Source organism: Colletotrichum fioriniae (assembly GCF_027942845.1).
Source record: "Colletotrichum fioriniae strain IMI 355084 chromosome Unknown scaffold_1, whole genome shotgun sequence".
NCBI lineage: Eukaryota > Fungi > Ascomycota > Sordariomycetes > Glomerellales > Glomerellaceae > Colletotrichum > Colletotrichum fioriniae.
The window spans coordinates 5,055,593-5,082,083 of record NW_027076837.1 but is presented as its reverse complement, the minus strand read 5'-3'; the positions used below and the strand labels follow the sequence as shown (position 1 = coordinate 5,082,083).

At 53.2% G+C, this 26,491-nt stretch overlaps 6 protein-coding genes across 6 annotated transcripts; 4 read left to right on the top strand and 2 right to left on the bottom strand.

Moving 5' to 3' along the window:
* Positions 1–544: 544 nt before the first annotated feature.
* On the bottom strand, positions 545–1,836 carry FPS1 (glycerol channel; the record flags this gene model as incomplete). The annotated part of the gene is made up of 3 exons (XM_053192073.1): positions 545–718; positions 906–1,446; positions 1,610–1,836. 3 exons carry the CDS (start codon positions 1,834–1,836, stop codon positions 545–547), a joined length of 942 nt encoding a protein of 313 aa, XP_053050681.1.
* A 4,891-nt stretch (positions 1,837–6,727) lies between these two features.
* On the top strand, positions 6,728–8,440 carry GUT1_1 (Glycerol kinase; the record flags this gene model as incomplete). The annotated part of the gene is made up of 3 exons (XM_053192074.1): positions 6,728–6,888; positions 6,968–8,126; positions 8,201–8,440. The coding sequence occupies 3 exons, from the start codon at positions 6,728–6,730 to the stop codon at positions 8,438–8,440; spliced, it is 1,560 nt and encodes a 519-aa protein (XP_053050682.1).
* A 1,960-nt stretch (positions 8,441–10,400) lies between these two features.
* On the top strand, positions 10,401–12,842 carry N0V96_001282 (uncharacterized protein; the record flags this gene model as incomplete). Its single annotated transcript, XM_053192075.2, has 3 exons — positions 10,401–10,555; positions 10,626–12,503; positions 12,563–12,842. The coding sequence occupies 3 exons, from the start codon at positions 10,401–10,403 to the stop codon at positions 12,840–12,842; spliced, it is 2,313 nt and encodes a 770-aa protein (XP_053050683.2).
* Positions 12,843–13,293: 451 nt separating this feature from the next.
* N0V96_001281 (uncharacterized protein) lies at positions 13,294–14,493 on the top strand (the record flags this gene model as incomplete). Its single annotated transcript, XM_065756195.1, has 1 exon — positions 13,294–14,493. One exon carries the CDS (start codon positions 13,294–13,296, stop codon positions 14,491–14,493), a length of 1,200 nt encoding a protein of 399 aa, XP_065615435.1.
* A 7,957-nt stretch (positions 14,494–22,450) lies between these two features.
* Positions 22,451–23,910, bottom strand: N0V96_001280 (uncharacterized protein; the record flags this gene model as incomplete). Its single annotated transcript, XM_065756194.1, has 3 exons — positions 22,451–22,525; positions 22,677–23,535; positions 23,591–23,910. The coding sequence occupies 3 exons, from the start codon at positions 23,908–23,910 to the stop codon at positions 22,451–22,453; spliced, it is 1,254 nt and encodes a 417-aa protein (XP_065615434.1).
* An 889-nt stretch (positions 23,911–24,799) lies between these two features.
* Positions 24,800–25,189, top strand: N0V96_001279 (uncharacterized protein; the record flags this gene model as incomplete). Its single annotated transcript, XM_053192079.1, has 1 exon — positions 24,800–25,189. The coding sequence occupies one exon, from the start codon at positions 24,800–24,802 to the stop codon at positions 25,187–25,189; it is 390 nt and encodes a 129-aa protein (XP_053050687.1).
* Between the last annotated feature and the right edge of the window lie 1,302 nt (positions 25,190–26,491).

The window sequence follows — 26,491 nt, the reverse complement described above, 5'->3', positions numbered from 1 at the left end:
AACCAAGCAGCACCTCAGCAACCAACAGGTCAGCAGGCAAAAAAACAAACAAAGAAACAGGAACGACGGAATACAGCTGCAAACAAGCTCATGATAACGATATTTCGCCCGTGTTCGCTTTTTTGGTTTTTGGACCGTAAGATAGGACCATCTTTTTTGTGTTTCTTTTTGTTCTTCCCTTTTGTTTCGCCCAGCTTGACAAAACGCACAAGTGCGCGGGACCAAAGTCAAGACATCGTCTCGTTGTGGGCGGGGGAACTTTGAGTCGGTCGCCCGTCCCAAGTCTCATCTCACTCTTCTCTCGTTATCCGAAACCCGTGGTATCATTGTCTGCCAGTTTCTTTGCCTTTCTCACTCTCGCACACTCATAAGAGATCATCGTGGCGGTCGTCATCCTCTTGAAGAAGGTAAACCACCCACGCGATAAGATCCCGGTGTCAATCTCATCATCACTCATCAAGATGAAGATAACATCTTTCTTTCTCACTTTCTCATCATCAAAAACGCACAAATCGGACACAACGTGAAGCGAGGACACTGTCTACTACACCTTCTCCAAGCGGTTCTTGTAGGTGTTGGACCAGACGTCCCGGCGCGGGCGGAAGAGTCGGGTGAGGCCAAAGTAGGGCGTGTTGATGGGACTCTCGCCGGTGAAGATGAAGACGTCGTACAGGAAGCCGCCAAAGAGGGTGCCAAAGAAGGGGGCGACCATGGGGATCTATAGAAATGAAGTGTTAGTCACGAGGTTCCATGACGGGATGTGAGGTGAGGGTTTCGCCACTCGGAAGGACGACGTCGGCCGAGGGCCACATGGCCAGCGCATACGACGACGATGAAAGACACCGAGCCCCATCGGAGGATAGGGGGAGCCGAGGCAGGCAGGAAAGGAATTTCTTGCTGCTTACCCAGAAATAGTATCCACCAGCGGACCACACTTCAGACCCGTATCCGAGAATGTACGAAACCAGGCGGGGACCAAAGTCACGCGCCAGGTTGATGGCGTAGCCAGTCTCCCAACCGAAGCAGGCACCGATGCCGAAAATCAGGAAGAAGAGTGCCAAGGGCATAAAGGGGCCCGCGGCTCCGTTGGCGGGATCGGCGAGGGCGAAAATGGAGAACATGAGAATGGTGGAGGCGACGATTTCGGAGAAGAACATGCCCGTCCGCGTCATGAAGGCGGCCGGGTACGTGCAAAAGATGCCGGCAGACGAGTTGACGCCGCCGACGGTGCGAATGCCCGGGCCGCCCTCAAAGTTGTCAATGGCGCTGATGTAGTTTCCGTACACGATGAAGGCGCCGGCCATGGCGCCTAGGAGCTGGCCGATGAAGTAGATGGGGAACTTGCGCCACGGGTGGCCGCGGTATACGCAGTTGGCGAGTGTCACTGCCGGGTTAAGATGACCGCCGGATTTCTTGCCCACGTAGACGCCGAGCATGACTGCCAATCTATGAAGCAATGAGTTAGTTGACTCATTCTCGTCTCTCTTCTCTCTTTTTTTTTCTTTCTGTTCGACTTCAACCGAGGGTCTCCTTCCATCCAAGAATTCTCCAGATGAAAAGCTACGCACTCGTGAAGTGAACTCGAAACAATGGGAGGATGCAAACTTACCCCCAACCCCAAGAAATACTCTGGTAATCACCCTTGGTGCTGTTGCTAAGAACGACCTGGGCAACGACACCGTCACCAAAGAGGATCATAATCATGGTTCCAAAGAACTCGGAGAAGCCATCCTGGCAGTTCTCACGGATACGCGACCACCACAGCTGCTCCTCCTCGTGGTGAGGAGGGAGCATGCTGCCGACGGCGTGCTCCTCGTGGGTCTCTTCGCCTCCCATGTCGTGTTTATAAGTTGGAATATGCTGCTTGCCGACGGACGACGACTCTGACACCGATTCCGCTGTATGGACAGTGATGACCATTAGAACCTCGATACGATAACGATTACGATTTCTCTCGAAGGACGAAGGGTTCGAAGGGTGATGAGATGGATGGATGGATGGATGAAGAGGGAGAAGGACTTTGAGAAGCAGAGGAGATGGAGAAGGAGAAAAGACAAGAAACGCGGGGACGGTGAGATGAAGATGAGATGAAGAGATGGACGAAGGTCTGGCCAAGGTATCATCCCACGTCCATCCCATGGGGAAGCAGCATCTTCTTATGGTCCCCACGGGCTCGTGGTGTTCCCACGGGGCTGGACACCGTTGCAACCAATCCACCGGGTTTGGCAATCATTCTTTGGGGAAAAGAGGAGAGAGGGGGCCGCCATAGGGATGGATGGACACATTGAGATGGGGCGGGTGTTGATACTGGGGGAGTGAGGAGTGGGCAGTAAGAAGTGGGAGGGGGTTTAGGTCTAGGGGGGCGTATACGGCATCGCCAAACGGAAATCATGGACGCTTACCCATCTTTGGTCACTTTGCAGATAAGTTGTATGCTTGATTTGACTCTTCTTTTTTTCCTTCGTTCTCCCTTCAGCGGGTTAGGGGTGTTGCGAATGTGGATCTTCTGGACCGAGATCACTGATCAAGTAGACTGATTTTCTTCCGGGATCCCACGGCGCTTGGGATCACAACGACCTGCGTGCGGCGGTGACTGATACGAGATTGGCTCGAAATCCTTGAAATGGCTTCCACAATTCCGGAAATCTGGGATCACCGACAGTTCGGGTCCTTGGATGAACAACCTCGGTGATACGAAAAGGAAAGAAGAAGAGAAAAAGTTCGACTACTGTTCCTAAACGGGATTCGTGCGTTACGGGTCTCGCGGAGAGATGGAGATTGGCACGCGGGATGAGGATACCGAGGGGACTTGACGATGGACGACGCTATGGGATGGGTTGGTCGAGCGAAGGAGTGAGAAAAAATCGAACGATGTGGGCGGGTGAGATGAAAGTCGCTCAGTTTGTGCGTGTGTCCGGGTCGGTCAGGTGTGTGTATGTGAGAGGGAGGAAAAAAAGAGAGAAAGAAGGTGGCACGAAGGTGGGACAAGGGGATATGATGCAGTTCGGTGGCTCACACCGAAGTTGAAGCGATTTGGCGGCCGAGATGGACGAGACGTTGTCGCCGGACGGCGGCCGAGGCTTTGATGAAGAGGAATTCTGGACCTCTGCTGGCTTTGGTGTACTTGGGTGGTGCTTCTCACTCCCGTCTCTCGTCTTGGCCTTGTCCACCCCGCTCATTAAAGGAGGGACCCCCTTCTCCGGGTTTGCGCCAAGGCAGATGTGGTGTGCGCGCCGAACGGATCAGGAAGAGGATGTACGGACACTATCTGCGTCTTCGTGGGTAAGGAGACAGGAAGCACAAGGTTGCGCAATGTAGAGGTACGGAAACGACGAAGCTTCTCCACTCGCGCCACTAATAGGCTTCACTTCCCAGCAAGAAGAATGTGTGTGTGAGAGAAATGCGCGCCGGGGCCCAGGAGCAGGACTAATGCCCTTTGCAACCTCGCATGGGATGAATTATGTGGTTCCTCAGAGGTAAGCTTCTGGGGCAGGTTTCCACGTGTGGAGAGGGGCGACCGATGCCAATGGTGACTGTACTGATGCTCTGTGAGAGGGCGAAGTTGTTGTACAAGTTGCTGTACGAGACAAGCTGCGCGCGTGAGGTTGAAGGATGTGGGATTGAGCAAGAGGGTACAGAAGAAGAGGGGACTTCTTTCTTTGAGGTGGCCTGTTGCAAGGAGGCTGGAGTGATCGCGTGGTGGACTGGACGGGTGGACTTGAGGTAAGTTTTCGGTGCGTCTTCCGAGCCAAGGACCCAGTTTGAATGAATCCTTCCTAATCGTCGTCAAAAGTATAGAGACGGGTGTGACGGACGGGAAAGCGAATAGAAAAAGTTGATTACGCGGGGCCAAGTCGTCGTATGCAGCAACTCAATTCTCTTGCTTGTTTCCAGTCAGTCAGCTTTCCCCAAGCTTTGTCCAGTTACAAAGCAGAATCTGGGGGAGATCGGGGGGATACCTGCGTGCCTCCTTACTGTAGGGTTACGGATACCTTGCTTGCTTGCAAAGTATGTACTGAAAGTCTCCTGACCTGCCTGTGCCACAGCTTGTCGTCCTTGCTCCCTGGTTTGCCGATTGATTAAAGCCGAGTTTGAACTCTGACTGATCAGATCGGAAGATTGCCTCTTCCATGATGCATCCCTGAAAGCCATCTGGGGCCCGGGCGATGGACGCCAAGGGTCCATTGAGAGGTGGTGGAGCCGCTCCATCGTCCATGGACCAAATCTGACAGTGACGAGCGCGTGCGAGCCACACCACACCAAAACTATGTAACCAGCCGCGGCAAAAACGTCATACACGAAGGGTACGCCTATCATCATTGGCGTGTGGTGGTGCGCGGCGTTCCGTGGTGTCGACCGAAGTAAGAGAAGAGACGGACTACTTCCCGTTGAAACCCATTTGCGGCTCATTTTTTATTTTTTCTGTGTCTCTCGTTTCCGCCGGCCAAGGTTCAAGCGTTTCTTCCAATGACGTTAGCCGTCCACAACCAGATGGGGAAAAGACGATAAGCAAGAGAAAAACTCTACACGGCGAGCCGAGGCCACTATGAGCCCTCTTCTCTTCTCTGCAGCACTGACAGGCCGCAGAAGTAGATTCTTTCCGTTGGTCCCGTCCATGCCAATCCTCCAGCCCCCAGGCAAACCAATTCCGTCCAAATGCTCCAGCTGGTCCCAAGCAAGCCGGGCCCGGCGTTGTTCTTGGTCTGCTTCGTAACGGGACTTTCGCCTCTTTCCCCGCAGTTGGTTACTCGAAATTGGACAAATGAAATGAAAGGTGGGAGGGCGGGTGCAACGTAGTGGAGGGGAACCAGGTCAGCGATGTGGGAGATGGTTTGTCGGTCTTGTCCCGTTTTTGACAAGACGATGAGCGCGATGGTCGAGCAGGGGGTGTCAATGGTGTTCTTTTCGAAACGCATGCAGGTCGGCAAATGGTTTGGAGCAATTGTCTATGGGTTCATGGCCCATGGGGGAAGAGGTTTCTGCCATTGCTGCATACCTAGCCATTCGGGATGGCCCAGAAAGAGAAGACTCTCTTCACTCTTTGGACCAAGTATCCGCAAGAGTCCAGACTCTTGATTGGAATGACTGGCAGATTAGTCTGTTGGTTTGTTCGTTCGTTCGTTCGTTCGGCCACTGCTTCTAGCGTTGGCGTTGGAATCTCGTTGCAATTGTCGCCTATGGTTGGTCGGTTGTCCCCGGCGCCGAATCCCATTTGCCGCTGGATACATAGTATGTATGGCCTTTAAGACAACGAACATGGACATGCCCTCGTTGGAATGGGGTCGCAAAGATCCCCCCGGCCCGGCGTCTTTGCCTTTTCCATGCTGACAATGTGTCACCTGTTCGTGTGCGCAAAATAGCATCAGCAGCAACTAGTAGCAGAACCAGTAGCAAACGCCAAAGGAGAAAAAAAGACCCAGCCAGCAAACCAGAGGCGCAGGCACCGCACGCGGGCGCGGAGGTGGCCGCTGCATCCTCCTCCCGTCCAGCTCTAGCCCATGTAGGCAAGGCCACCAGCCCATCTACTTTTCTGCTCGACCAGTGACCTGCATGCCTGCCAAGGTGCTTGGTTTAGTTCGTAGAGAAACTCGACGACTCAAGGTAGCATGCCGCCTTTGCTCGTAGTCGACCCCGCTTTCTGGGGCGAGCCTCGGGCCACCGGTGCTTCATAAAGAGATAAAAGCCCGGCATACGGCCGGACCCACCGATGCCTCCGTGGGAGTTCGCCGACGCAGACCGAAACTGCTGCTGTTGCAGTGCGAGCTGGAATGACATCAGCCCCATCACGAGGTGATCCGGCCCCCGTCCTCCTCCACTTTTGCTCGCTGCTCACGGCCGACGTTGCTTGCCAATGTCGAACAATGACCGAAGTAACTCGGGGCATCCACCCCGAAACATTGCTCCCCCAACTTTCTCGCATGCCTAGTCCCGAGTCCGTACGAATACCTATCAAGTTACCAACAACTTACCAACAACCTAAACGGTTAATATGCCAGTCAGCTGTCAAGGTAGTCAGTCTACTATGGATACCCGTGTAGACGACCAACAAGTACCTACACACCCATGGTACCCTATACGTATAGACTCGTTCGATACCGGAGCAGTGGTACGCAGACAGATAGACTGACAGACCGACCGGTTGCTTGCATCTCTCGTTCCGGCTTCTCGCGTGGAAGGATTCGCCGGCCTGTCAGATTCTTTAGAACACTTCCAACGTAACCCCGTTCGATCCGTTCGCATTTCCCCAGTGGGGATTGGTCTTGCATCCGGGGACCCCCCCTTTGACAGTCCAGCGGGTTTTTCCATCCTCGACCCAAGCCCAGCTCCTTGGTGCTCATCTCGTGACATCTCCACACGATCTGGGGATGGGGTAGGAGAGATGCATGGAAATGAGGGGTAGCTCTCGAAGAAAGCTGTTTGTTCCCCATGGAGGGAGCTAACCCGACACGCCGCGTGCCCTTTTGCTTTGCGCTTCCGAGAACTGGAGCTGGCTGCTGAAGAGCTGAGAGTTTCCCACATGCGCGGCACCTACAAATATTTTTGTCAGCCCGTGAAACTTTAGTCTTTTGTCGTGTGTCTCTCTCACTCCCTTCTCCTCATCCCGTCCAACAAGATACCCAAAATCGTCCGTCCCTTTCACTTCTCTGCCGCTGCCGCGCCACGCCGTTGTCGTCTTTGAATGCTCTCGTCTCTTCTCCCCAGCCGAGTTAAACAAACTTCAGACACCATGTCTCCCACTTCTGTAAACGGGGGTGCTGGCTCCAACATCTCCTTTGTTGGTGCCATTGACCAGGGCACCACGAGCACCCGCTTCCTCATCTTCAACCCCCACGGTGAGGTTGTTGCTACTCATCAGCTCGAGTTCAAGCAGATCTACCCCAACCCAGGGTAAGCCATTCTACCTCTGCGACCACCATTGGCGCTTCAGAGTATTGCGCCGAGTAAGAAATTAACCCCATTGCGACAGCTGGCACGAGCATGACCCCGAGGAGCTCGTTGCTTCCGTCGAGACGTGCATTGACGGCGCCGTCCAGGCTTTCGAGACTCAGGGCCACTCCCGCGACCAGATCAAGGCTGTAGGCATTACCAACCAGAGAGAGACCACCGTCCTTTGGGATAGGACCACCGGCAAGGCTCTGTATAATGCCATCGTCTGGACCGACACCCGTACCAAGGATCTCGTTCGACGTCTGAAGCAGCGTCTCGGCGCAAGCGAGCTCACCCAGCGATGCGGTCTTCCCCTCTCTACATACCCCTCCGTCGGCAAGCTGCTTTGGCTTCTGGAGAACAGCCCTGAGGTCAAGGATGCGTACGAGCGTGGTGTTCTGGCCTTTGGTACTATTGACACCTGGTTGGTCTACAAGCTGAACGGCGGCACTGCACGCGACGTCTACGTCTCGGATCCCTCCAACGCAGCCCGTACCATGTTCATGAACATTCACACTCTCAAGTACGACGAGGACCTCATTGATTGGTTCAGAATCGACCCCAAGAAGGTCAAGCTGGCCAAGATTGTTCGTTCTTCTGACCCCGAGGCGTATGGTACGCTCCACAACACTGTTCTTAGCGGTACCAAAATCACCGGTTGCTTGGGTGATCAGTCCGCCGCTCTGGTCGGTCAGAAGGGCTTCACGGCTGGTCTCGCAAAGAACACGTATGGCACGGGTTGCTTCTTGCTCTATAATATCGGACCCAAGCCCGTCATTTCATCACACGGTCTCTTGACCACTGTCGCTTTCGACTTTGGCCCTGGCAAGACCATGTATGCTCTCGAGGGTTCCATTGCTGTTGCAGGATCCAGTGTCAAATTCCTGGTCGACAACTTTGGCTTTATGGAGTCTTCCTCCAAGCTCAGCGCACTCGCCGAGACGGTTGAGGACAATGGTGGTTGCACCTTCGTCACTGCCTTCAGTGGACTGTTTGCGCCGTACTGGATCGACGATGCCCGGGGAACCATCTTCGGTATCACCGCCTACACCCAGCGTGGCCACATCGCCCGCGCCACCCTTGAGGCCACCTGCTTCCAGACCAAGGCCATCTTAGACTCAATGGAGAAGGACAGCGGTGCAGCCCTTACTGAGCTCGCCGTTGACGGTGGCATGTGCAACTCCGATCTCGTCATGCAGGTAAGAATAGAACCCCCGGACCTTTTCCGAGCCTCGGGCGGAGAAATCAAGCTGACCCATGCACTCCGTAATAGACCCAGTCCGACATCATTGGCATCCCTGTCAACCGCCCAGGCATGCGCGAGACCACTGCCCTCGGCGCGGCCATCGCGGCAGGCTTTGCTGTGGGCGTCTGGAAGAGCTTCGATGAATTGAAGGACGTCAACCTTGAGGGCCGCACCATCTTCAAGCCCCAGATCTCCGAAGAGGATGCCTCTGAGCGCTTCGGCCGCTGGGAGAAGGCCGTCCAGATGAGCAAGGGCTGGTCGAGCTAGAGGGGTTTTGCTTGGGAGTTCTTCACGTGATAATGTCTTCTTTTTCTTCGTTTCGATATACCACAGTCTGTTGTTTGGAAGGTCCAATCACGATGGGCGCACGCACATGCTATCCGGCGCCGTTTGGAGAAGAAAAATCCAATCTGTATCATAGGTAGCACGGCATTATGACGCATTTTGCCTCTGTCGCAAACTCGATTTTGTGCGCCAGAAGTTGGTTCGTATGCCCTGTTCACCGATGCAAGTCTTTTGTAAGAGTGCCAAGTCAACGGCTTCAGGGAAAGCCGCGGTTGCATTGCTGTCTTGACCCGTATCCACGTGCGCATATTCCTTGTAAAATCCGGATGATCGGAGCGTAAATCGTCATCAATGACCCCGTTCGAACTGAGTCGTGAAGCAGGCAGAAGCGGAATGCAGTGACTTCATCGCAATCCTCAGAGTGCTGCGCGGCCTTGTTCCGGGGGCGTATTGAAGAAGGAACCTCCTCTCGCTGTGGGCGTTGTTAGCTGTAGGCTTGTAGCCTACCTATCAGCCACCCGGTGACTACTGCGTCTTGGGCCTGTGGAAGAAGACATCGTCGAAGCCACTGCCGTTTACCCCCACCTTTGACGGTTGCATCGCCCCATGGATGATCCTCGCGGTAGCAGGCTTGACAGGGGAACCATAGGGAGCGGGGGAGAGTTCGGAGTGGCCGGGGTGCGGCGCTGTTTGCCGTATGGGAGGGGGGTTTTCGGTAGCAAACTTGGAGAAGAAGATTGAGGGGAACTGTCTAACAGAGGCGGCGCGGTTCCTGCATGTCTTGCGGTAGTCTGTATTAGCACCGTTGTTCCGTTGTATGTAGTGACCAGCGTGCCAGTGTCATGCCTGGTGGCTTCGGAGATGGCTCTGGTTATCGTAATCGCCCCCAAGGGCTCATCATTGGATGCAGCGATCTCCCCTCGTCCGTTCCGTCCATCCCATGCTGTGGGCGGATGCTGTGTGTAATGGGTTTCCGGGAAAACGAGGATGCCGGGCGTAAGTGGTTGGTTGGTGCGCATTGGCGGCACGGCGGAGTCTTCATCTGGTACTGTACACGGTTCCGTCGTCTTCCGCAGTCTTTGTATGTAATATGTATACTATGTTTGTCCCGATATTAGTTGGCAGCGCAGACAGACAGGACGGTCAGACCGCGTAAAGTAAGGGACGGTGACAGAGTTGCGCAAGAGATCCAACTCTTATTGTGGACGAGAGTGGGCCGACAACTGGATCTCTCTCTCTCTCTCTCTCTCTCTCTCTCTTTTTTTTTTCTGCCCTCCGTGCCAGCTTTCTCTTCAAATGGCGTGTCGGGAGAGAACACCGAAGGACCCCGTCCCCCTCTCACACTTGGTCAGACTCAGACACTCGAGCGCTTGCTGACAAAGTCCCTCATCGCGGCCTTGGCTTCCCGAGTCTTTTCCACCTAGTCGACTAGTCCTTTTTGCCTCTCGCTGAAGACTCGGTGCTTGTCTTCCATCTCTCTCCACTCGTTGCTTCGACTTGCAGACTGCACTCTGCAGGTTCGCGCACACAACAAACTGACTGGACTGACTGACACTGCAGCGACTGCAGCGCTGACACCAGCACTACTACTCCGTATACACACAGACGGTACTGAGACTCGCTCCTGGATTCGGCTGCCCACGTTTCGCCCATCGACCCGGCCAACCAACGCGGACAAGGCCGGATATGCCCCATGCGCCCCAAGGTGCTGCGGCGCAATCCTTCACTCTCTCCAGCATCCCGGCCGGCTGAGGCAATTCGCTAGCCTGCCTTTTACTGCTTGCTGCACGCCCGCTCGTGAGTGAAATGACCACTTCCTGACATCAAATTCGGCCAGGCTCCTCACGGCTCCATCTAAAAAGGGCCCTGATAAGAGCAACACCTTCGCAGTCCATCAAAGTAAAAACGGGAAATGTGGAGTTCCCACGACCATGGGACAGATATGCTAGACACGAATGCACGTCCGCAACAAATGGCCGAGGAGGAAGCGAACTCGGTGTTCAGCCACGACGAGGGCTCAAGTGGTGAAGACACGACCAACAATGGCTCGGCCGGTGCACCGAGGAAGCGTAAGAGGGAGAAGCACCAAAAGACATCGTATGTTGTGCGCTTCTGATTGTGTGGCCCCCCAAATGAGATGCATGGCCATCGACTGACGCAAATCCAGATGCGAACTATGCAAGGCGAGGAAAGTCAAGTGCGATCGTGCAGAGCCCGCATGTTCCTGGTGTGCCCGTCACAACCGAACATGCGTCTATCTCGAAAGACAGAAGCCGGGTAGCCGTATCGGTTTCAGTCTTGAACTTGAAGCAAAGGTCAACAGGCTCGATGCTCTCTTGCAGGCTCTTGGCCGTCGTGTAGAAGATCACATTGCCCACGACCACGTCGCCACATCACAGGCTCATTCGCCATCCATCAGCAATCAGGCGCCATCTCAAATCGAGGGATTCCGTCCTGATGGAAATGCAAATGGCGTCAGTCCAGCTCCCGGACTTCCAAGAGGGGGGCCAACGACGAACGGAAGAACGCCAGCCTTCTCGAGCCCTTTCTGGCAGGGCGGTGATGCGCAAGAGGCGTTGCAGAATGGTGACAGAACTTCGGTTCAGGCTCTCTTGAATCTATCCGCAGGCGAGTCCTTCAGCCAAGCAGGCGCATCACCCAGCGTCAACGGGCCTCGAAAAGATCCATCTTCCGTCCCGACTGTCTCGGAATTCCCGCCTCACGACATGCTATACACGCTCGTCGACCTGTACTTCAAACATTGCAACACGTGGTGTCCAATCTTGGATCGCAAAACGACATTTGGTGCATTTTTTGGTTCGACCTCCCTCAACGAAGCCGATCGTGTCTTGTTACATGCCATAGTAGCAACGACGCTCAGGTTTATGAAAGACCCGCGGTTGTCGCCCGACATGCGGTCACACTACCATGCAGTGTCGAAACACAGGGTGCAGATATACGCGATGGAGAACGTGAGCATTGCCGCGTTGAGGGCTTTGGTGATACTTTGCCTAGACGAGTTGGGGACCTCAAATGGGCCGCGCGGTTGGAACATGCTTGCGTTGCTCTCGCAAAACGTGAGACAGCTGGAACTCTGCGAAGAGAGCAGCGTGTATCTCACGGCCGAAGCAGAGGAGACGCCGCACACGGGCTCGATCCGTCGAGTGGCGATGGGTCGGCCAGAATCTTGGATCGAAGACGAGGGTCGTCGACGGCTTTGCTGGATGGTTTATCTTCTTGATCGGTACGCGACGATCGCGACAACGACGTTCGACTTCATGCTCGACGACAAAAAGATGAAGCGCGGTTTGCCGTGTTCATACGACCTCTTTTCGAGAAACGTTCCCGTTGAGACGAAGTCATGGAGTCCGTCATCCGACCAAACCGGCAGCCCGACTATCAATAAACCCGAAAACCTCGGCAGTTTCTCGTACCACTGCGAGATCCTGCGTATACTGAGCAAGGTCCACGACTTTCTCAAAACACCCATTGACGTAACATCGTCGTCAGAAATGGCCGTTTGGCGGAACACATATAGATCGCTGGACGGTGCGCTTGACAACTGGTTGCAAAGCTTGCCCAGCGAGTATAGCAGGATCTCGGCTTTGTGCCATTCAGATCCCGCGAGCCGCGTCGCCAACTGGTTCATGCTGCATAGCGCATATGTCACGTCTGTGGTGCGTCTGCATTCCTCGGCTGCGTACCCCACTGTGAGATCTCACATCTTCGTCCCATCGCACTATGCCATGCAGAGGTGCTTGTCTGCCGTGCAAAGTCTCGGCGATATTGCGCAGGACGTCTTCGAGGCCAACGGTCTGGATCTCTTGGGGCCGCCATTCGCCTTTTCGTTGTGGGTAGCCGCTAGGTTGCTGCTTATCCACGCCGCAACTGTTGGGTGTCCCGTTGATCCCAAGATTGACTTTTTCATCGAAACGCTTCGCCATGTTGGACAGTACTGGGAGGTAGCAAACAATTACGCCAAAATTCTCGCTCGGGTGGTACAGCGAGGGCGACAAGGCGACATGAGCTTTACCGCGATGAGGAAGTGAGTAAACCCATACGATGTCTTACCGCGCCCGGACCGTGCTAACAGCAATGCCTCAGGAGTGCCCACGATCTGGTAACCTTGACATCCTCCACACGACGCTCCGGCATGGAACCGACATCGACTCAAGTGACTTCGTTGAGCGAACTGGACAACATTGACGTTTTCGACTTTTTCAACTATCCCAAGATGTCCGAGCCAATCTCACGGGCAACCAACGGCCAGACGAATTTATTGCAGCCACAAGTGATGAGCGGGTTAGGCGGCGATTCCATGAGGACAACCGGAGTACCAGACCCAGAGTCGGATTGGCTGGGCTTCAGCACTCCCTTCAACTGAGGCTGAGGCTGAGGTCAATGCTGCGAGTTGATTTTCCTTGTTTTATTCCCTTGACATATCGAGTATTGTTTCCACTTTTAGACAGCAAATATCATGGAAGCTGGGCTGGCGCTGGAGGCTTTGAGGGACTTGGTTGAGGCGTTCGTGGGGCATTGTACCTCATTGATGGATCTCGTGTGGCTTCGCGATACAGCCGCAAGGAAAGCTGGCAGATCGACCCAATTGAAACTGCTGATCCCCGCACAAGCTGAGGAGCTTCGATCCACTGTGACTGGCTGAGCCACAGACAGCGTCCGTGTGTGCCATGACGTTCGTTGAAACGCTGTTCCTGGTTCTCCCCCCGTCATCTTCAACCTCGATTTCTTCTTCAGACTTTGGCAAGCGAATCAATCGTGGAAAACAACTAGACCAATCTCTTTAGATTTTTTGAGCAAAATCGAATTAATCAATCATGGCGCCAAACCAAGGCCTTGTGCATCCGACTGAGTACGACATCAAGGACAGCAATGTCGAGCTCATTGGCACGGACATTGACCACCAAGTGAAGTACAACTCCGCCGCTACCGAGCCAGCTTGGAATGAAGGCAAGGTTGGCCAAGCTGCCGGGCTTTATGTCTGGCGTATCGAGGAATTCGAGGTCAAGCCATGGCCTAAGGAGAAGTATGGTCAGTTTATGGATGGCGACAGCTACATCGTCCTTAACTCATACAAGGTTGGGAGCAAAGACGATGCCGAGAAGCTAGGCCATGGCATCTTCTTTTGGCTCGGTGCCCATACATCGCAGGACGAGGCTGGTACCGCTGCGTACAAGACGGTAGAGCTCGATGAGTTCCTACACGGGGCGGCGACGCAGCATCGTGAGCTGCAGTCAGCGCCGTCTGATGCGTTCCTTGAGCTCTTCCCTCGCATCCAAATCCGCTCTGGTGGAGTGAGATCTGGCTTCCGTCATGTCGAAGACGAGGAGCCCAAGGAGGAGATTCTTACCCTGTTGCGTATCTTCAAGAACCCGTCAGTCGGTGCCAACGGCGTTGTTGTGCACGAAGTTGAGCCAACGTGGCAAAGCTTGGACGAGGACGACGTTTTCGTGCTCGACACTGGCGACAAAATTTGGCAGTGGCAGGGCAAGAGCTGCAGCCCGATGGAGAAGGCCAAGGCTGCTCAGGTTGTCAACGACATGACGCTGGCAAAGCACATCGACGTCGAGGTTCTGGCCCAAGAGGAATCGAGATCTCGCGTCATCGTCACTCTTCTCGGAGGCAGCGACGATACGCCTCAGTCTGGTTTCCACTGTCCCAGACCAGTTCGATCAGCATCCAAGGCACACGCCGGCGAGCGACCTCAGAAGCTGTTCCGTCTCAGCGACGCCTCTGGGGAGCTCAGGTTCGACCTCGTCAAGGATGGCAGCAAGGCTGCCCTCTCGGACTTTGAAGAGCAAGACGTGTTTCTCTTGGACGATGCGGGCCGAGCTGTATGGGTGTGGGAGGGACAGGGTGCAAGCCGGGGAGAGAAGGCCAATTGGCTCAGAGTTGCCCAGGCGTATGTTCGACAACTGCAGGGGGGATCCGAGGCGGACGAGGCTCATCTCACGCCTGTCGCCAAGGTGACTCAGGGCAACGAGAGCAGGGCGTTCTTGAAGGCCGTGGCGGTTTAATGGGTGCTGTATCGCACTGATGCGAAAAGGAAGGGCTCGTGGGTCTCTGGCTAGCCGCGAGGTTTGGGGTGTAGATGATATCGAATAAGAGTCTTTTGTTGATCGTGTACTGCCTAGCGGTTTGAAGTGGTCACTACCTCGGATATACTCTGCTGATGCCTCTGCGAGCATGTGATTTTGATACTGAATCAACAAGACCAATTGTCTGCAAAAGATTTACGATGACGATTGATACAATGTGCAGTTTGGATAGAGGTGTCGTCAAGGTGGGCGGGATTGGAGGGGGCAGCGGAGGACGGAGCTTGTCATCCGAGAAAGACCAGGCAAGGCAGGAAGTCACCCGTCGTCGTGCCTGCCTACCTCTTAGCTTTTGACATGTGCCTGCCTCGTCTTCATTTCCTGACTGAGAGACTGATCTGCCGTCATCAGCAGGAACACCACAACGTGAGGCGCTAACGCAGCTTGGGCAAGCAGGAACAACATTGAAACTGCATTTTCTTCAGCTTCCATGGCCCCAAAAGCACCAGGCACCCTTCTTTCTCTAGTCGACTACCTTACAGGCCGAGCCTGCTTCTTCCCTTGTACTTGGAGCGGCAGTCGTCTTTCCTTGGCAGGGGATCGGGAGGTACTAACCAGTACGACGTGGAGGGTCCTGATGATGATTCTTGTCGTTCATGTCGGTAAGCCAACAAACATGAGTGGTAGAAGCCTCGCTAGGTAGCACGACGCCACAAGTACTTTGTGATGGAACGGATAGGGTGGATGGGGTGCTGGAAACAGCCACATGCGGGAAATGTAGCAGAATTGGAAACACGAATGTATGCTCAATTAGACAAATTACAGAAGCAGACCAAAGTCGTCCGACGATGGAATCTATGGTATCTTTCCCTTCCCATGAACGCCTCTCGATCATCAGTTCTCCTTCATCTCGGCGTCTGCATCGTAGCCACGGGCGATCAACGCCAACATGACCAGGATTAAAGTCTGATCCAGTCGTACCGCATCCACCCTGTGCCACTCGCACACGTTTCTCCCGCCGCGGTTCCCATACGGAGGACTATGCCAATCATCCCCTACTTTCCGCCGTTGTGGCCCATGATCCTTGCAATGTTCTCTGCGGCTCTAGCCCGATGGCGCGCCTCACTCGCGGCGACGTCTTCGCTTCGAAACGCGGCGCCATATGCACTTGGCTCATCGGAAGCTGGTTGGTCGTGGTACACTGAAGCTCGTCGTTGGGCGAGCTCTTTCTTGGATTCCTTGGACGAATACTTGTGTGATCCCTTTGAGGAGGAATGGCTAGAACCCGTTGGATTAGTATATCGGCCTGACGCGCTTCTTTTCCCCTCACATCCATCGTCCGGGGCCAGATCTTGTACCCGCTATTAGCTGACTGTCCAGAGTGCGCCATGTTTGCTTGTGGAAAGGATGGGTGGCGTATGCGGAGTTGCGGACGTGAATCTTTGTGAATGACTGATTGTCAAGGTATCAGGAAGGTGTTCGTGAGGTTGCGAATCTGGTCGTTGGTTTGTGTGTATTATGGAGGTTCCTCAGGATCCAACTTGGCAGGTTTAAATACGGTAAGCTTGCAGAGCGCGCGAACCATTGCTATCCAAAGTCGTGGTTTGAAGGAAACATAATACACTTCCCGACCCTTGCATGGCTGAGCTTGCCCCAGGGGAAAGGCGAGTGTCTTTGCGATGGGGTTGCGTCAGGTGGAATGCGGCCGTTCAACGAATAGAAGGGTCAAATGGCTACCCGACACCAAGTCGAAGAGTCGGCTGAACTACAATGCCGCAGTATGGGCAGTAACGTTGAGGGGAGGCGTGGCATTCGAATCGAGGGAGCAGGTCCCCGGCCAGGGGGGGCGAGGTTGCCGAAGGATTCAATCGTGTGGTCCAATCGTTGTCTGGTTCATGTTAGCTACCTTCAGCCTGGCAAGGCGTCCAGTCTGTTCCGCCCCCACTCCAAGCACACAATGGGTCCCGCAGGTTGAGTGTTCGTAAGCAGTGTGCCGGTCTACCTGCAAAGGTAGTGAAGTTGGAATGTCGAGTCGTTGTGGCTCCAATAAATCGCAGCTCATACATTGTGCTGTTTGTGAAGTAAGGTGGTATAGCATTGGATGTGATAGCATCCTCAACCGCAAGCATAGATGCTCAAGCCCTCTGATGCAACGGGGGCGAGCACCAAATGCTTTTCCATAGGTTTGGCAATGTCAAGCATCTGACATGAGGTGTATCTTTCGCTTGAAAGATCCATCAACACTGGTCACCCAAGCGCGTGGACACCTTCGAAGATCTTCGTATCGCAAGTTGTCTGCAACGAAGCTGGAGCATTGACAGGGCCGGTCCAGATCAAGTTGATCGTAACTTGCAGTGACGAAATCCGTTCGTCCGGCTAAATCAGCCAGGTAGCAGGCTGATACGCGAAATGAATGACCATTGAGTCTGGTGGACTTGACTTCAAGCTCCTCGATCTCTCTGGTGTCCCACTGGACGATCGAAAGTCCCGTGCATGAGAGACTGAGAGTCGCAGGCATGCGGGATGAAAGATGCTTCCTATTCGAGGTTAATTAATGACTGCGGCCATTCGTTGTGATACGAACAGAGACCTGCCAACTTTGGCGGGCGGGCGTCAGGACTGTATGACTTGAGAAGGATTGGGAGGGAAAGCTCCTGAGGTGAGCTCATGCAAATGAAGGGAAGTGGAAAAAATCCTCAGGCAGTGCAGATTGGATGTAAGCGCTATCCAATGCGATGAGCCGATTCTCATTGATGGGGCGCATAAAGTCTGCCTTGCCGAGAGTGAATGAGACCCAATCGTCGATGAGGTGGTGATGAGAAAAATGCGTTGAGAAACAGGGGGCGCTTCCAAGTTCCAGATGATGCAACGTGACGCGGGCAAGAGGCCTCCGCGCGGGGCATCCAGCAGGTCGCCAGCCGCCTCGTTTACTGCCTCGCGATGCCTTGTCCAAGGCATCAATGGTTCGCAAACTGAGGAAGGCGTCCGAATTGCCTCGTTTGAAGGAAGTTGTCCGCTGATGGGTCGCCTAAAACATTAGTCGCCTCGCGGTTTTGGCGGATGCCTGGCCAAGTGCTGCCGGGTGCCCTCAGGTGGTCTTGCTGAACATGGAACATCGAGGTCGAGGAAGCGTGAAGATTGAGATGAAAGTCGTAGAATTGTTCAAAAAGTGATTTGAATAGAGTCGTCCGGACTTCTGTTTGTAGGTGTTGTCCCAAAATATGGTGTTCGGTAGAAGATAGTCGATTTGGCGGGTTAGAATTGGGGGCCGAAAGAGTTCATCCAGAGCGCAAAGCGAGAGGGAGGGGGACGGGAATGGGTAGACGTATATGTAGGGCCGACCCAAAAGCATGGAGCGATGCTAAAGATCAGGAGAATCCAGGTTCCCGGGAAAGAAGTGCTAGAGCAAAACTCCGTGGACGTGGGATGGGAATCTCGAGGACTTAAATGAAGATGGCATCAGGACTCGACGTCTCATCAGCGCAAGAGTTCACATCCGGTTGGCTACGGCTGCGCGTAGGTATCCCTGTGTGGTGTGCTCCGCCCCAACGGTCATCTTTATTGGTCAAAGTACGGGAATCCTCCAGGCAGCAGGGCTTTCCCTTTGAAAACGACCCAATGAAGGCCCGAAGCGTCCACTCAGCCCTATACACCTTTCGTACGCCAACCAATCAGTCAGCGAGAGACTGCCCTGACCCGTGAGCACTGAGGTTGAGCACCTCTGTCCTGTTACCTACCTTACCTTACCTCGCATGAGTACCTTATGTGGCTGCATTGATTCATTGCACTTGGAAGATTCGCTGGCACAACATACCTACCTTACCAACCTTAATGTAAGGCAAGGCAAGGTAAGGTAAGGAGCCTTAAGAAATATGACCGAGTATCAGTCCGGCTCCCGATGATCGTACCGAAAGCTTTGGGGGCCACGCCTTGCTGGGACGATATGAATCTGACCGTCACGAGCGTAATGCTTGTAGAATTAGAATACATCGAGAAGAGGAGCCATGTCCTCTTGTTTCAAGTATTAAAAATGCCATGTTGATCAAAGTAGCGAGAGCTTGGTGCGAAGCCCGGTGACCGACGCCCCACAGCAATGTCGGCCCCATTCGGGTACCGAAAGTGGGCCCCCGCGCCGACTTCGGTAACTATAGGACGGCAGGCACTGGTTGTGACACGCATTTCTTAGTCCCCAAATTCGTTAGGTCTAAGGCTGAATGGAAGAACACAATCAGCGTTGGCGAAGACCTTAGTCATATATTGCCCCCTACCGAAGTTTCTCCGTAAGAGGAGTGTGCCTTGTGCCTGCCCATCCCTCTAAGCGTCTCGAGCCCTGCATCGCCTGCCCGCGTGTGCTGCCTTTGCAATTAACCCCATCGGCCGCTTTTGCGGCGCACCTGAGTAGCCAGCAAAGCCTACAGTATGCAGCAGTGGATTGTGATAGACATTGCGTGCTTCTTTACTCCCAAGTGCTTAGGCTTTCAGTGTCACTCTCAATCCGGTGGTTAGAGACCACGTTGTTGAGATGACACGATCAGTCAGGCAGCACAAAGCCAAGTCGCGGTTTACTCAAAAGAACAAAAAGAGGCAAACTCAAATTTCAATATGTTAGCTCTTAAAGAGACGACACTACTCTTTCGACAACCCGCTCCGAGATAACCTGAGAACCTCACTCGACGATGCAGCAGTAACGGGGCTGTACCATGCCCGACACCCTTCCCAATGAACGCCTTGCACCCCAAACCCAAGCAAGACAATATGCGCCGCGAGCTCCTCAGCCTTCCTCAGTGGTACACTGATGATGCTCTATAGTTAGTTGAAAAATCCTTCTACCATTCCCTTTGATGGACAATCGGAGCAGAGCCACCACTATCGCAAGTCGTCCGTCATAACTCCAAAATGAATGAACATGGAGTGTCGGACCCCCAATCAGGATTGTTTCCTCGGTATTGGCCTGCGAACGTCGCCAAATCCGCGGCAATCCTGCTCCTGTGCTGCGCTACCGTTGCGTTTTTATCAGTGCTCTGGTACGAGACGCGATAGGCATTGCTGTCTTCCGATGACGATTGAGATTGATACAGGTCCATCTGCTGACCTGATATGCTCCCCTGCGACTCTGCTGTCGAATGCTTATGTCTAGGCTTGGGCTCAGAACGGCTGGAATGACACACTACACCAGACCACTTATGCCGCGGGTAACGCGTGTATCTTCGAAAAGAGCGAGTTTGAGGAACTGCAGTTGTACCCATTGCGCACATACCTTCCAGAGTTCGAGTTCATATTGATCGCTAATTGGTGCTATTCTCTCTGCCGAATATCAAATTCGTGATAAGCTTGTCGCCAGACTCTGTGTGAAAAGCGCGGACTCGGTAGTTGCTGCGTACATGTCACTGTGAACATTGTCACAACCACCAAAGTTACCTCCTTAAATACTGCTGGCGCAACGTCGTGCGAACCGCCAACGCAGAAAGAGCCCGGCTATACAGACGGAGTCAAGACGACCTGGACGCGCATCCAACTCACCACATGGCAAGGATGCTGGACGACATACAGAAGCAAGGCGATTCGACAATCATTTCATATCGAGCATTGCCCCAAAGAAGGCAAGATAGTAGATGCGGGGCCGGACGGACTCGAAGTTGGGTGTGAGTGGGTAGTTCGATGCGGGGCTCTTTACTTCCGGCCGAGTCGTTGCGTCCTTAGAAGTGTCTGTGTAACCACGAGCCGGCCTCGTTGGCCAGGCTTGCGCTCGTCTAGAGTCTGACCCCCGCCGTCAGTTTGCATGTTAATCGTGATTTCTTGTGATATGCAAGGAGCGAGCATTATCAACCTAGTGAAGTCTCGGCCGAGCCTCAATACAGCTCAGGGCCCGCCGTACGCCGTGAAGTCGGCTGGAAGTGAGAGCTATAAGCCAGGTGAGTTATGTCTGGTCTTATCGTTCCATTATATTCCAAGACTATGTCGGAAAAAGTTGCCAAAGGATGATCTGTAGCCTCTGTAGTGCCGTCAATGAGACTAGTCCCTGTCGCGATCCTACGACAGCATCTGGAGATGACTGATCTCTAGACCGTTATTGCAATTCGTCACGGCTGGACTACCGCTGAAAGTCAACCAGCGTACCTTGTCAACCCTGTGTCCGAAATGAAGATTGATAACGACTTCCATGAACAATAGAACAAATCGGCAGTTGCTTTGGAGACGACGTATCTCAACTATGCTTAGTGGGATAGCCTTCTAGCCGAATCACGAGTTGACTTCAACCACGCTATTGCTACCAATTAAAGAGATTCCTCGTCCTGCCTCGGCGCCTATGCATCGACCAGGCTGAATGATGAAGAACCAATCATGCGCGGCTTCCTGCAACAGGCCATGATGCAATACTTCAGCATTCTCCTCCCAACATTGGCTGGGCGGCGGAGCGAGTAGGGAATAGAGATGGAGTTGGCCGTGGTGGTCCTGAGTCGCTTGACCGCAGGCTCCGGCTGCGGTGATGGAAAGTATTTGCCGTCATTTATGCGGGTTAACTCGAGCTTGCAGTAATCGTCACGATGCCAGCAGCCAGCCGCCTCTCGTGATGAACGTAGCCCAGTCGTTGGGATGTTGGCGTTTATCGGGTGCTTGCTACTGCATGATGCAGGGTGATAATGGCTGCAGGCCTTCCGCCGCACTTGCTCGCTTCACTCTTCGCCTTGGATTCCGCCTCGCGATGCATCGTGACGTTAACCACCCAGGCAGCAATGGCCTGCCGGCGCCTGACGAGGCGTTCAGTTGCCTTGATGTCGGAAATGGTTCGCTTCCAGCCACGTTTCACCAGCTGCCGTCAGCTGGGCAATTCTCGTCGAGGTGATCGATGAGTGCGGTCCACCAGGCTGTTGTTCTTCGCGGTTAAATCACGCTCGCGACGTTATTGCTCTCTCGGGTCGATATAGAGCTGCCTGAGCTGCTTGGACTGGGCTGCTTGAGCAATCGTACTTCGTGCCTGCCGAGTAGTTAGTATAATGGGCAATAATGAAGATTAACCAGTGATGGACGCGATACCATGAGGATTCTTCTGCGATGTAATTGTGATCCGGAGTGGGGATTCAGCCAAAAATTGAGTTCTCATGAGAAAGGGGGACTCAATGCATGGAGCTGTGAGGTCTGCAGACTATGCTTCGCGGAAGGAGTCCCGGTCCCTTTTGTACATCAATCACTTTTCGGGGTACTGTACCCGCGATAGGTATTACTCGGCGACCCTGGCGTAGGCCCAGCTGAGCGCCGCCAATGCAGCGATGCCGCATGAATCGACGATCCCTGTCGTTTCCCGTCACCCTACATTTAGCGTCAACTGAAAAGGGGGTCCTACATCCTGTGTGTGGAATTGAATGCCCGAAATCTGCAGTCAGAGGGAATACCTGCCGCCTGATGGTATGACTGGGCTGCCCGGTTGAGCTTGAAAGCAGAGGTTTTCCGTTGCTCAAGCCTTCACATCTCCACGCAGAGACTCCAGGAATCCTAGTGTACGTGGGATAACGCACACGTGGTTCCGTTGTCCAATGGAATCTACGGCTTTCTCGCCTTACTCTCACTAATAGGAATAACGTGTGCGGTCCTCACTCATCGTACAGAAGCAACTACAAGATTCTCAAATCTCACTGGCAGATTTGATCACCTATGTTTGCAACTCTTCCCCCCACCATGTCGGAACAGCCAGATGAGTCACGTTCGTGTTGGTATAACTGCGAGGCAGACCTCTTATGCCTTGCTTCTTGACTGGAAGCCGCTTTCCACGTGATACGAAGCAGCCAGGGACCGTGACGGCGAGTCTGCAAAGGCTAGAGATGAAGAAATTTACCACCAGTCGATAAAGACGTAAACGTCAAGGGGAATGAAGATGATGAGCAGTCTTGCTCTCGATATCCTCAACTCGCCATATATATCGGGGATCACCTCAGTATTTAGTCTATGCTCCATTCTCTGTAGCGTATTTTGGCATGATGTTATACTGACGGGCCTCCAGCTCAATCTCCACCACATTCTGTTAACCAGTTCTCATGGGTTGATCTAGTCCGTATTCGTTCTTAAGTCCATGTAATTCCTTGCAGCTCACACATCCAATCCGAATGCCCAGGCTCATACACATCAGTAGGCCCATATTCACCCCCCTCCGCCGCGTCCATGTTACAGACATTAACATTAAAGTTGCACAACTGCACAGGCTCCAAGCCGACACCCTTCTCCGACACAGTCTCCCACGGGTTCGTCAGCTGCTCATAATCATGCTTATCAAAGCAGTCCGCAGGCCCCTTCAAGATCTCCTCCTTGGTAAGCCCATACGTCTGTATAAGCTTCTCGGCAAGCCGGTGCTCAGGTACATCATCATCGCTGTCATGCCTCTGGAACCTCCACTCAGTCCACTTGCTGTTCGTCTCCTGCCTGCACAGGATAGCAGCAGACGAGTCATCGCACGCCGTCTTGTTGAAAGTGCGGATAATGTACACATTTTGCGCCTGCATCAGCAAAGCCATGGCGTTCACGCTGACAGTCTTGTACATCCACGTGTCGAAATCGTCCTGCGTGATGTTCGTCTGGCGGGAGAGGAAGCCGCCGCCGCTCAGGACCTTGTTGATGCCCCACGTCGGGTTGTCGATGGGCGCGTCAATGACCTTTTTCGCGTACGTTCCGATCGCCTGCTTGTACTCGTCGACTTTGCCGCCCATCTGGCTCGACAGGTCGCTCCATCGCAGGAACTGGCCGCCCGCGCTGGGCGCGAGCATCATCCCACCCGCAATAATGTTGCCACCTTGAACGGTGCTGGCGATGCTGCCCGCGGTGGCGCCGAGTGCTGCTGTTGTTGGGAAGGCGTTTAGGATTCCGTTGACCCATGCGAGAAACTGCTTCATGGGGGTGACGTTGTCCTTCTTTGCTGGCCACAGGTCGTTGACTACCTTTGCGAGTTTCAGGCTTAGGATGGTGGCGGCGTAGGTTACAGCGAGGTTGAGATTGTTGACGTAATTGTTCCAGCCCTGGATACCCATCAAGGCATACCTTTTGTGACTCGTCAGTAACGAAGGGGTGATAAGAAGTAAAGGGCATGGCTTACCACCCAGGCAAAGTGACCGGTGTACACGGTTGGCCAGCATTGCACCACAGGCTAACCCCGCAAAAGAAGTTAGGGGCGCCCAAGTATGCACCTAGAGCCTGCACATTATCGGAGGAGTATTCTGTGTAATGTTTCGCGGCGTTGGCCAAGAAGCTGTCGACGCCCTCCTTCTTCCATGTGTCGCTCGAAAGTTGGCTAGGCACGCAGTTTGCACGCGGGCTCACTACTGAGAGCAAGTCGGAGCCAGGGCTAGACGGTGCCGCGTCCACAGAGACACTCAGATACCCAGCGCATAACGCCAGTAACGATCGGAGGTTCATGGCAGGCTATTGTGTCCCTAGATTGAACTGCCAGCAGTTGCTCTGATAAGACTGATGCAAAGGCTAACGGTGCCTGGAGTTCAGCGCGAAGCAGCTGGTCAACGGAAACTTAAGGACGAGAAATGTGACGATGAGCGATGTGGTTCAAGTCTATGGAGTTTACGTGAGACATATAAACATCTTGAAGTCAAAACAATCAGTCTCCATGTTCGCCGAGCAAGCTACTCCCTGGACCGTGCTGTCTGTCGTCAAAATTGGCAAGCATCATTGCGTGATAAGGTGTAATCGAGCAAGGACCTCCATTCATCTAATTAGACTTTGTTACGATAACATTCATGATGATTGACTTCAACGCGAATCGAACTTCACGTCGAGAACCAACAGCATAAAAACGCTTCTACGTGGGTAATAAGAGTCGGTCAATGTTGTGATTGATAAGGTTCCCACTAAGCTTGGATCACTATGGGTCAGGCTCGGGGTTGCCGTTTGGTTCATGTTTCCCTATTCGACGATCTTCTGGGCAGTACTGGTGTAGATCCCTCTATCAAAGTTTGCGGGAAGTCTGCCAGGACTAATATAAAGAAATTGATAGGACTATGAGCAACTCATTCAGCCACTTGACTCCGCTATGGCGATAGCCACCGAGTACACAATTGGCTCTGGGGTAGAAACGAGTATTCAGTCGTTCTATTACTCGCAGATAACTATATCTCTAAGAGACTGAGATGTGACTATAGACTTAAGACGCGATATTCTAAATCGATAACGTTGCCAATTAAGACATTCAACACAAATGCAATTGGCCTTGAAGTCAAAGACTCAACGCCATCCGCACCTTTATTTCTTCCCTCCATATCCTTCCACAACCCAAACCACCCATAAACCCACCATGAAGTTCTCCATCACACTCCTGTTGGCCGCCTTCACCACACAAGCCCTCGGCGACAGACACCACTTCTGCTGGTGCGGAAGCGACCAAGTCCCCAGATCAGACCCTTGCCTAACACAAGCCGCCTGCGCCAAATACCCGCAAGACAAATTCTTCGGCGTCAAGGGCGGCGATCCATCGGCGCCGACGATATCCAAATGGAGCGAGAAGAAGGCGAAATGCTACAGCACGCGCGCGTGGCCTGTGATCCCGCATCCCTTTCTTGGCGGCAACGAGTTTGAGGATGCGTGCTTTGCTGCGGCGGCGGATCAGGCTGTTGTCGATGCTTGTGGCATCTCGCCTGGGAGTAGGACGGGGGTGAAATCGTATTGCTCTGAGCCTTTTGACTGAGAGAGAGAATGTGTGCTAGTTTTGATCGGTAAGCGCTCTTCTTGAATTTTTCACATTTGAGAAAGTCTTGAACGATTTACCGGAGTAAGTACTAACACTTCCACCATTATTAGTCTTCCACGAGTCTACTAGCGAAATTTTAATAACAAAATCATGCACCTCGATCGAATTTGGCGTTAAATGGGTTTCAAGTGTGTTAAAGAAATGAAATGATTACTTGCATATATCTTGTTTAGACTGTTTCGTGAGTTGACTTCAAGATGCTGATTCTTCTCATCGGTCTGGTAAACTTGGGATTGAATTCAAAGAGATGGCTCAAATCACCAGTGAGACGTCATTATGAATCGCCGACAACCACCTTATTTACCTTACCGTAGACCAGAAGCAGCAATCAAAACTTCAAGACTCGTTTTGGATCATTACACACATGGAAAAGATAGGCCTGACAATATCCTGTGAAGAGAGCTTCTCTTCAATCCTTGCCCTCAGCATCAAGTCCCAAAACATGTGCGTCAGCAAAGGAAGAAGATTCCGTCGAACAGCTGCAACCAGCTGCCAGCTGCACGTCATCACCTCGCCAATGAAGCTCCGGCCCACACACCCCTGCCCCATTCTCCTTTATAGCCGGCCAACTTTGCTCCTCATTCTGCCTTCGGGCATTTGGTCAATTTGAAACGATACAGAGAAGATGTAAGCATATCCCTGCAACCCCCCAGGTTCGAGTCTGGAATCAGTCACTGACTTCCCTCACAGTAGCATGGCCCCTGCACTAAGGATGACACGCTCAATCAAAGAGAAGCTACCAATTTTTTTCTCCATTCTTTAAAATCGACTTGTTCAATTGGACTCATTCTACTGTGGCCCTAGGAAGGTAGATGTTCCGTTGGGCACTTTCGAGGCGCAATTCGCTGTTCATAGCAGGCTGGAAGGTCGTGCCGAACATGATCGAAGACTTTTAGTCGCACGCGCGCTCGCGCGCTTGAACACGCGGTTCCCATCATTTCCGTCTTTCGGGTAGGATTAGTAACCAGACCATGTCAGCTTCCATGCCGACGTTCAAAATCGAACACTCAAATGACCAATCACACCCATGCATTCAATAGGTAATCCAGCGCGTCAAGTATCCTTGTTGCATTAAATTGAGAGTAAATAACATTACAAATACCGTGAGGGCTGTCCATTTTCCCGCCGCCCGTACTATGTAATAAGGAAGAATATATCTAGATGTGCTCAGGAACAGGATATCTAATGGTCTATAAGGAGCGTGGGTTGTGTCATTCAGTCGTAAAGTGGAGAGATGGA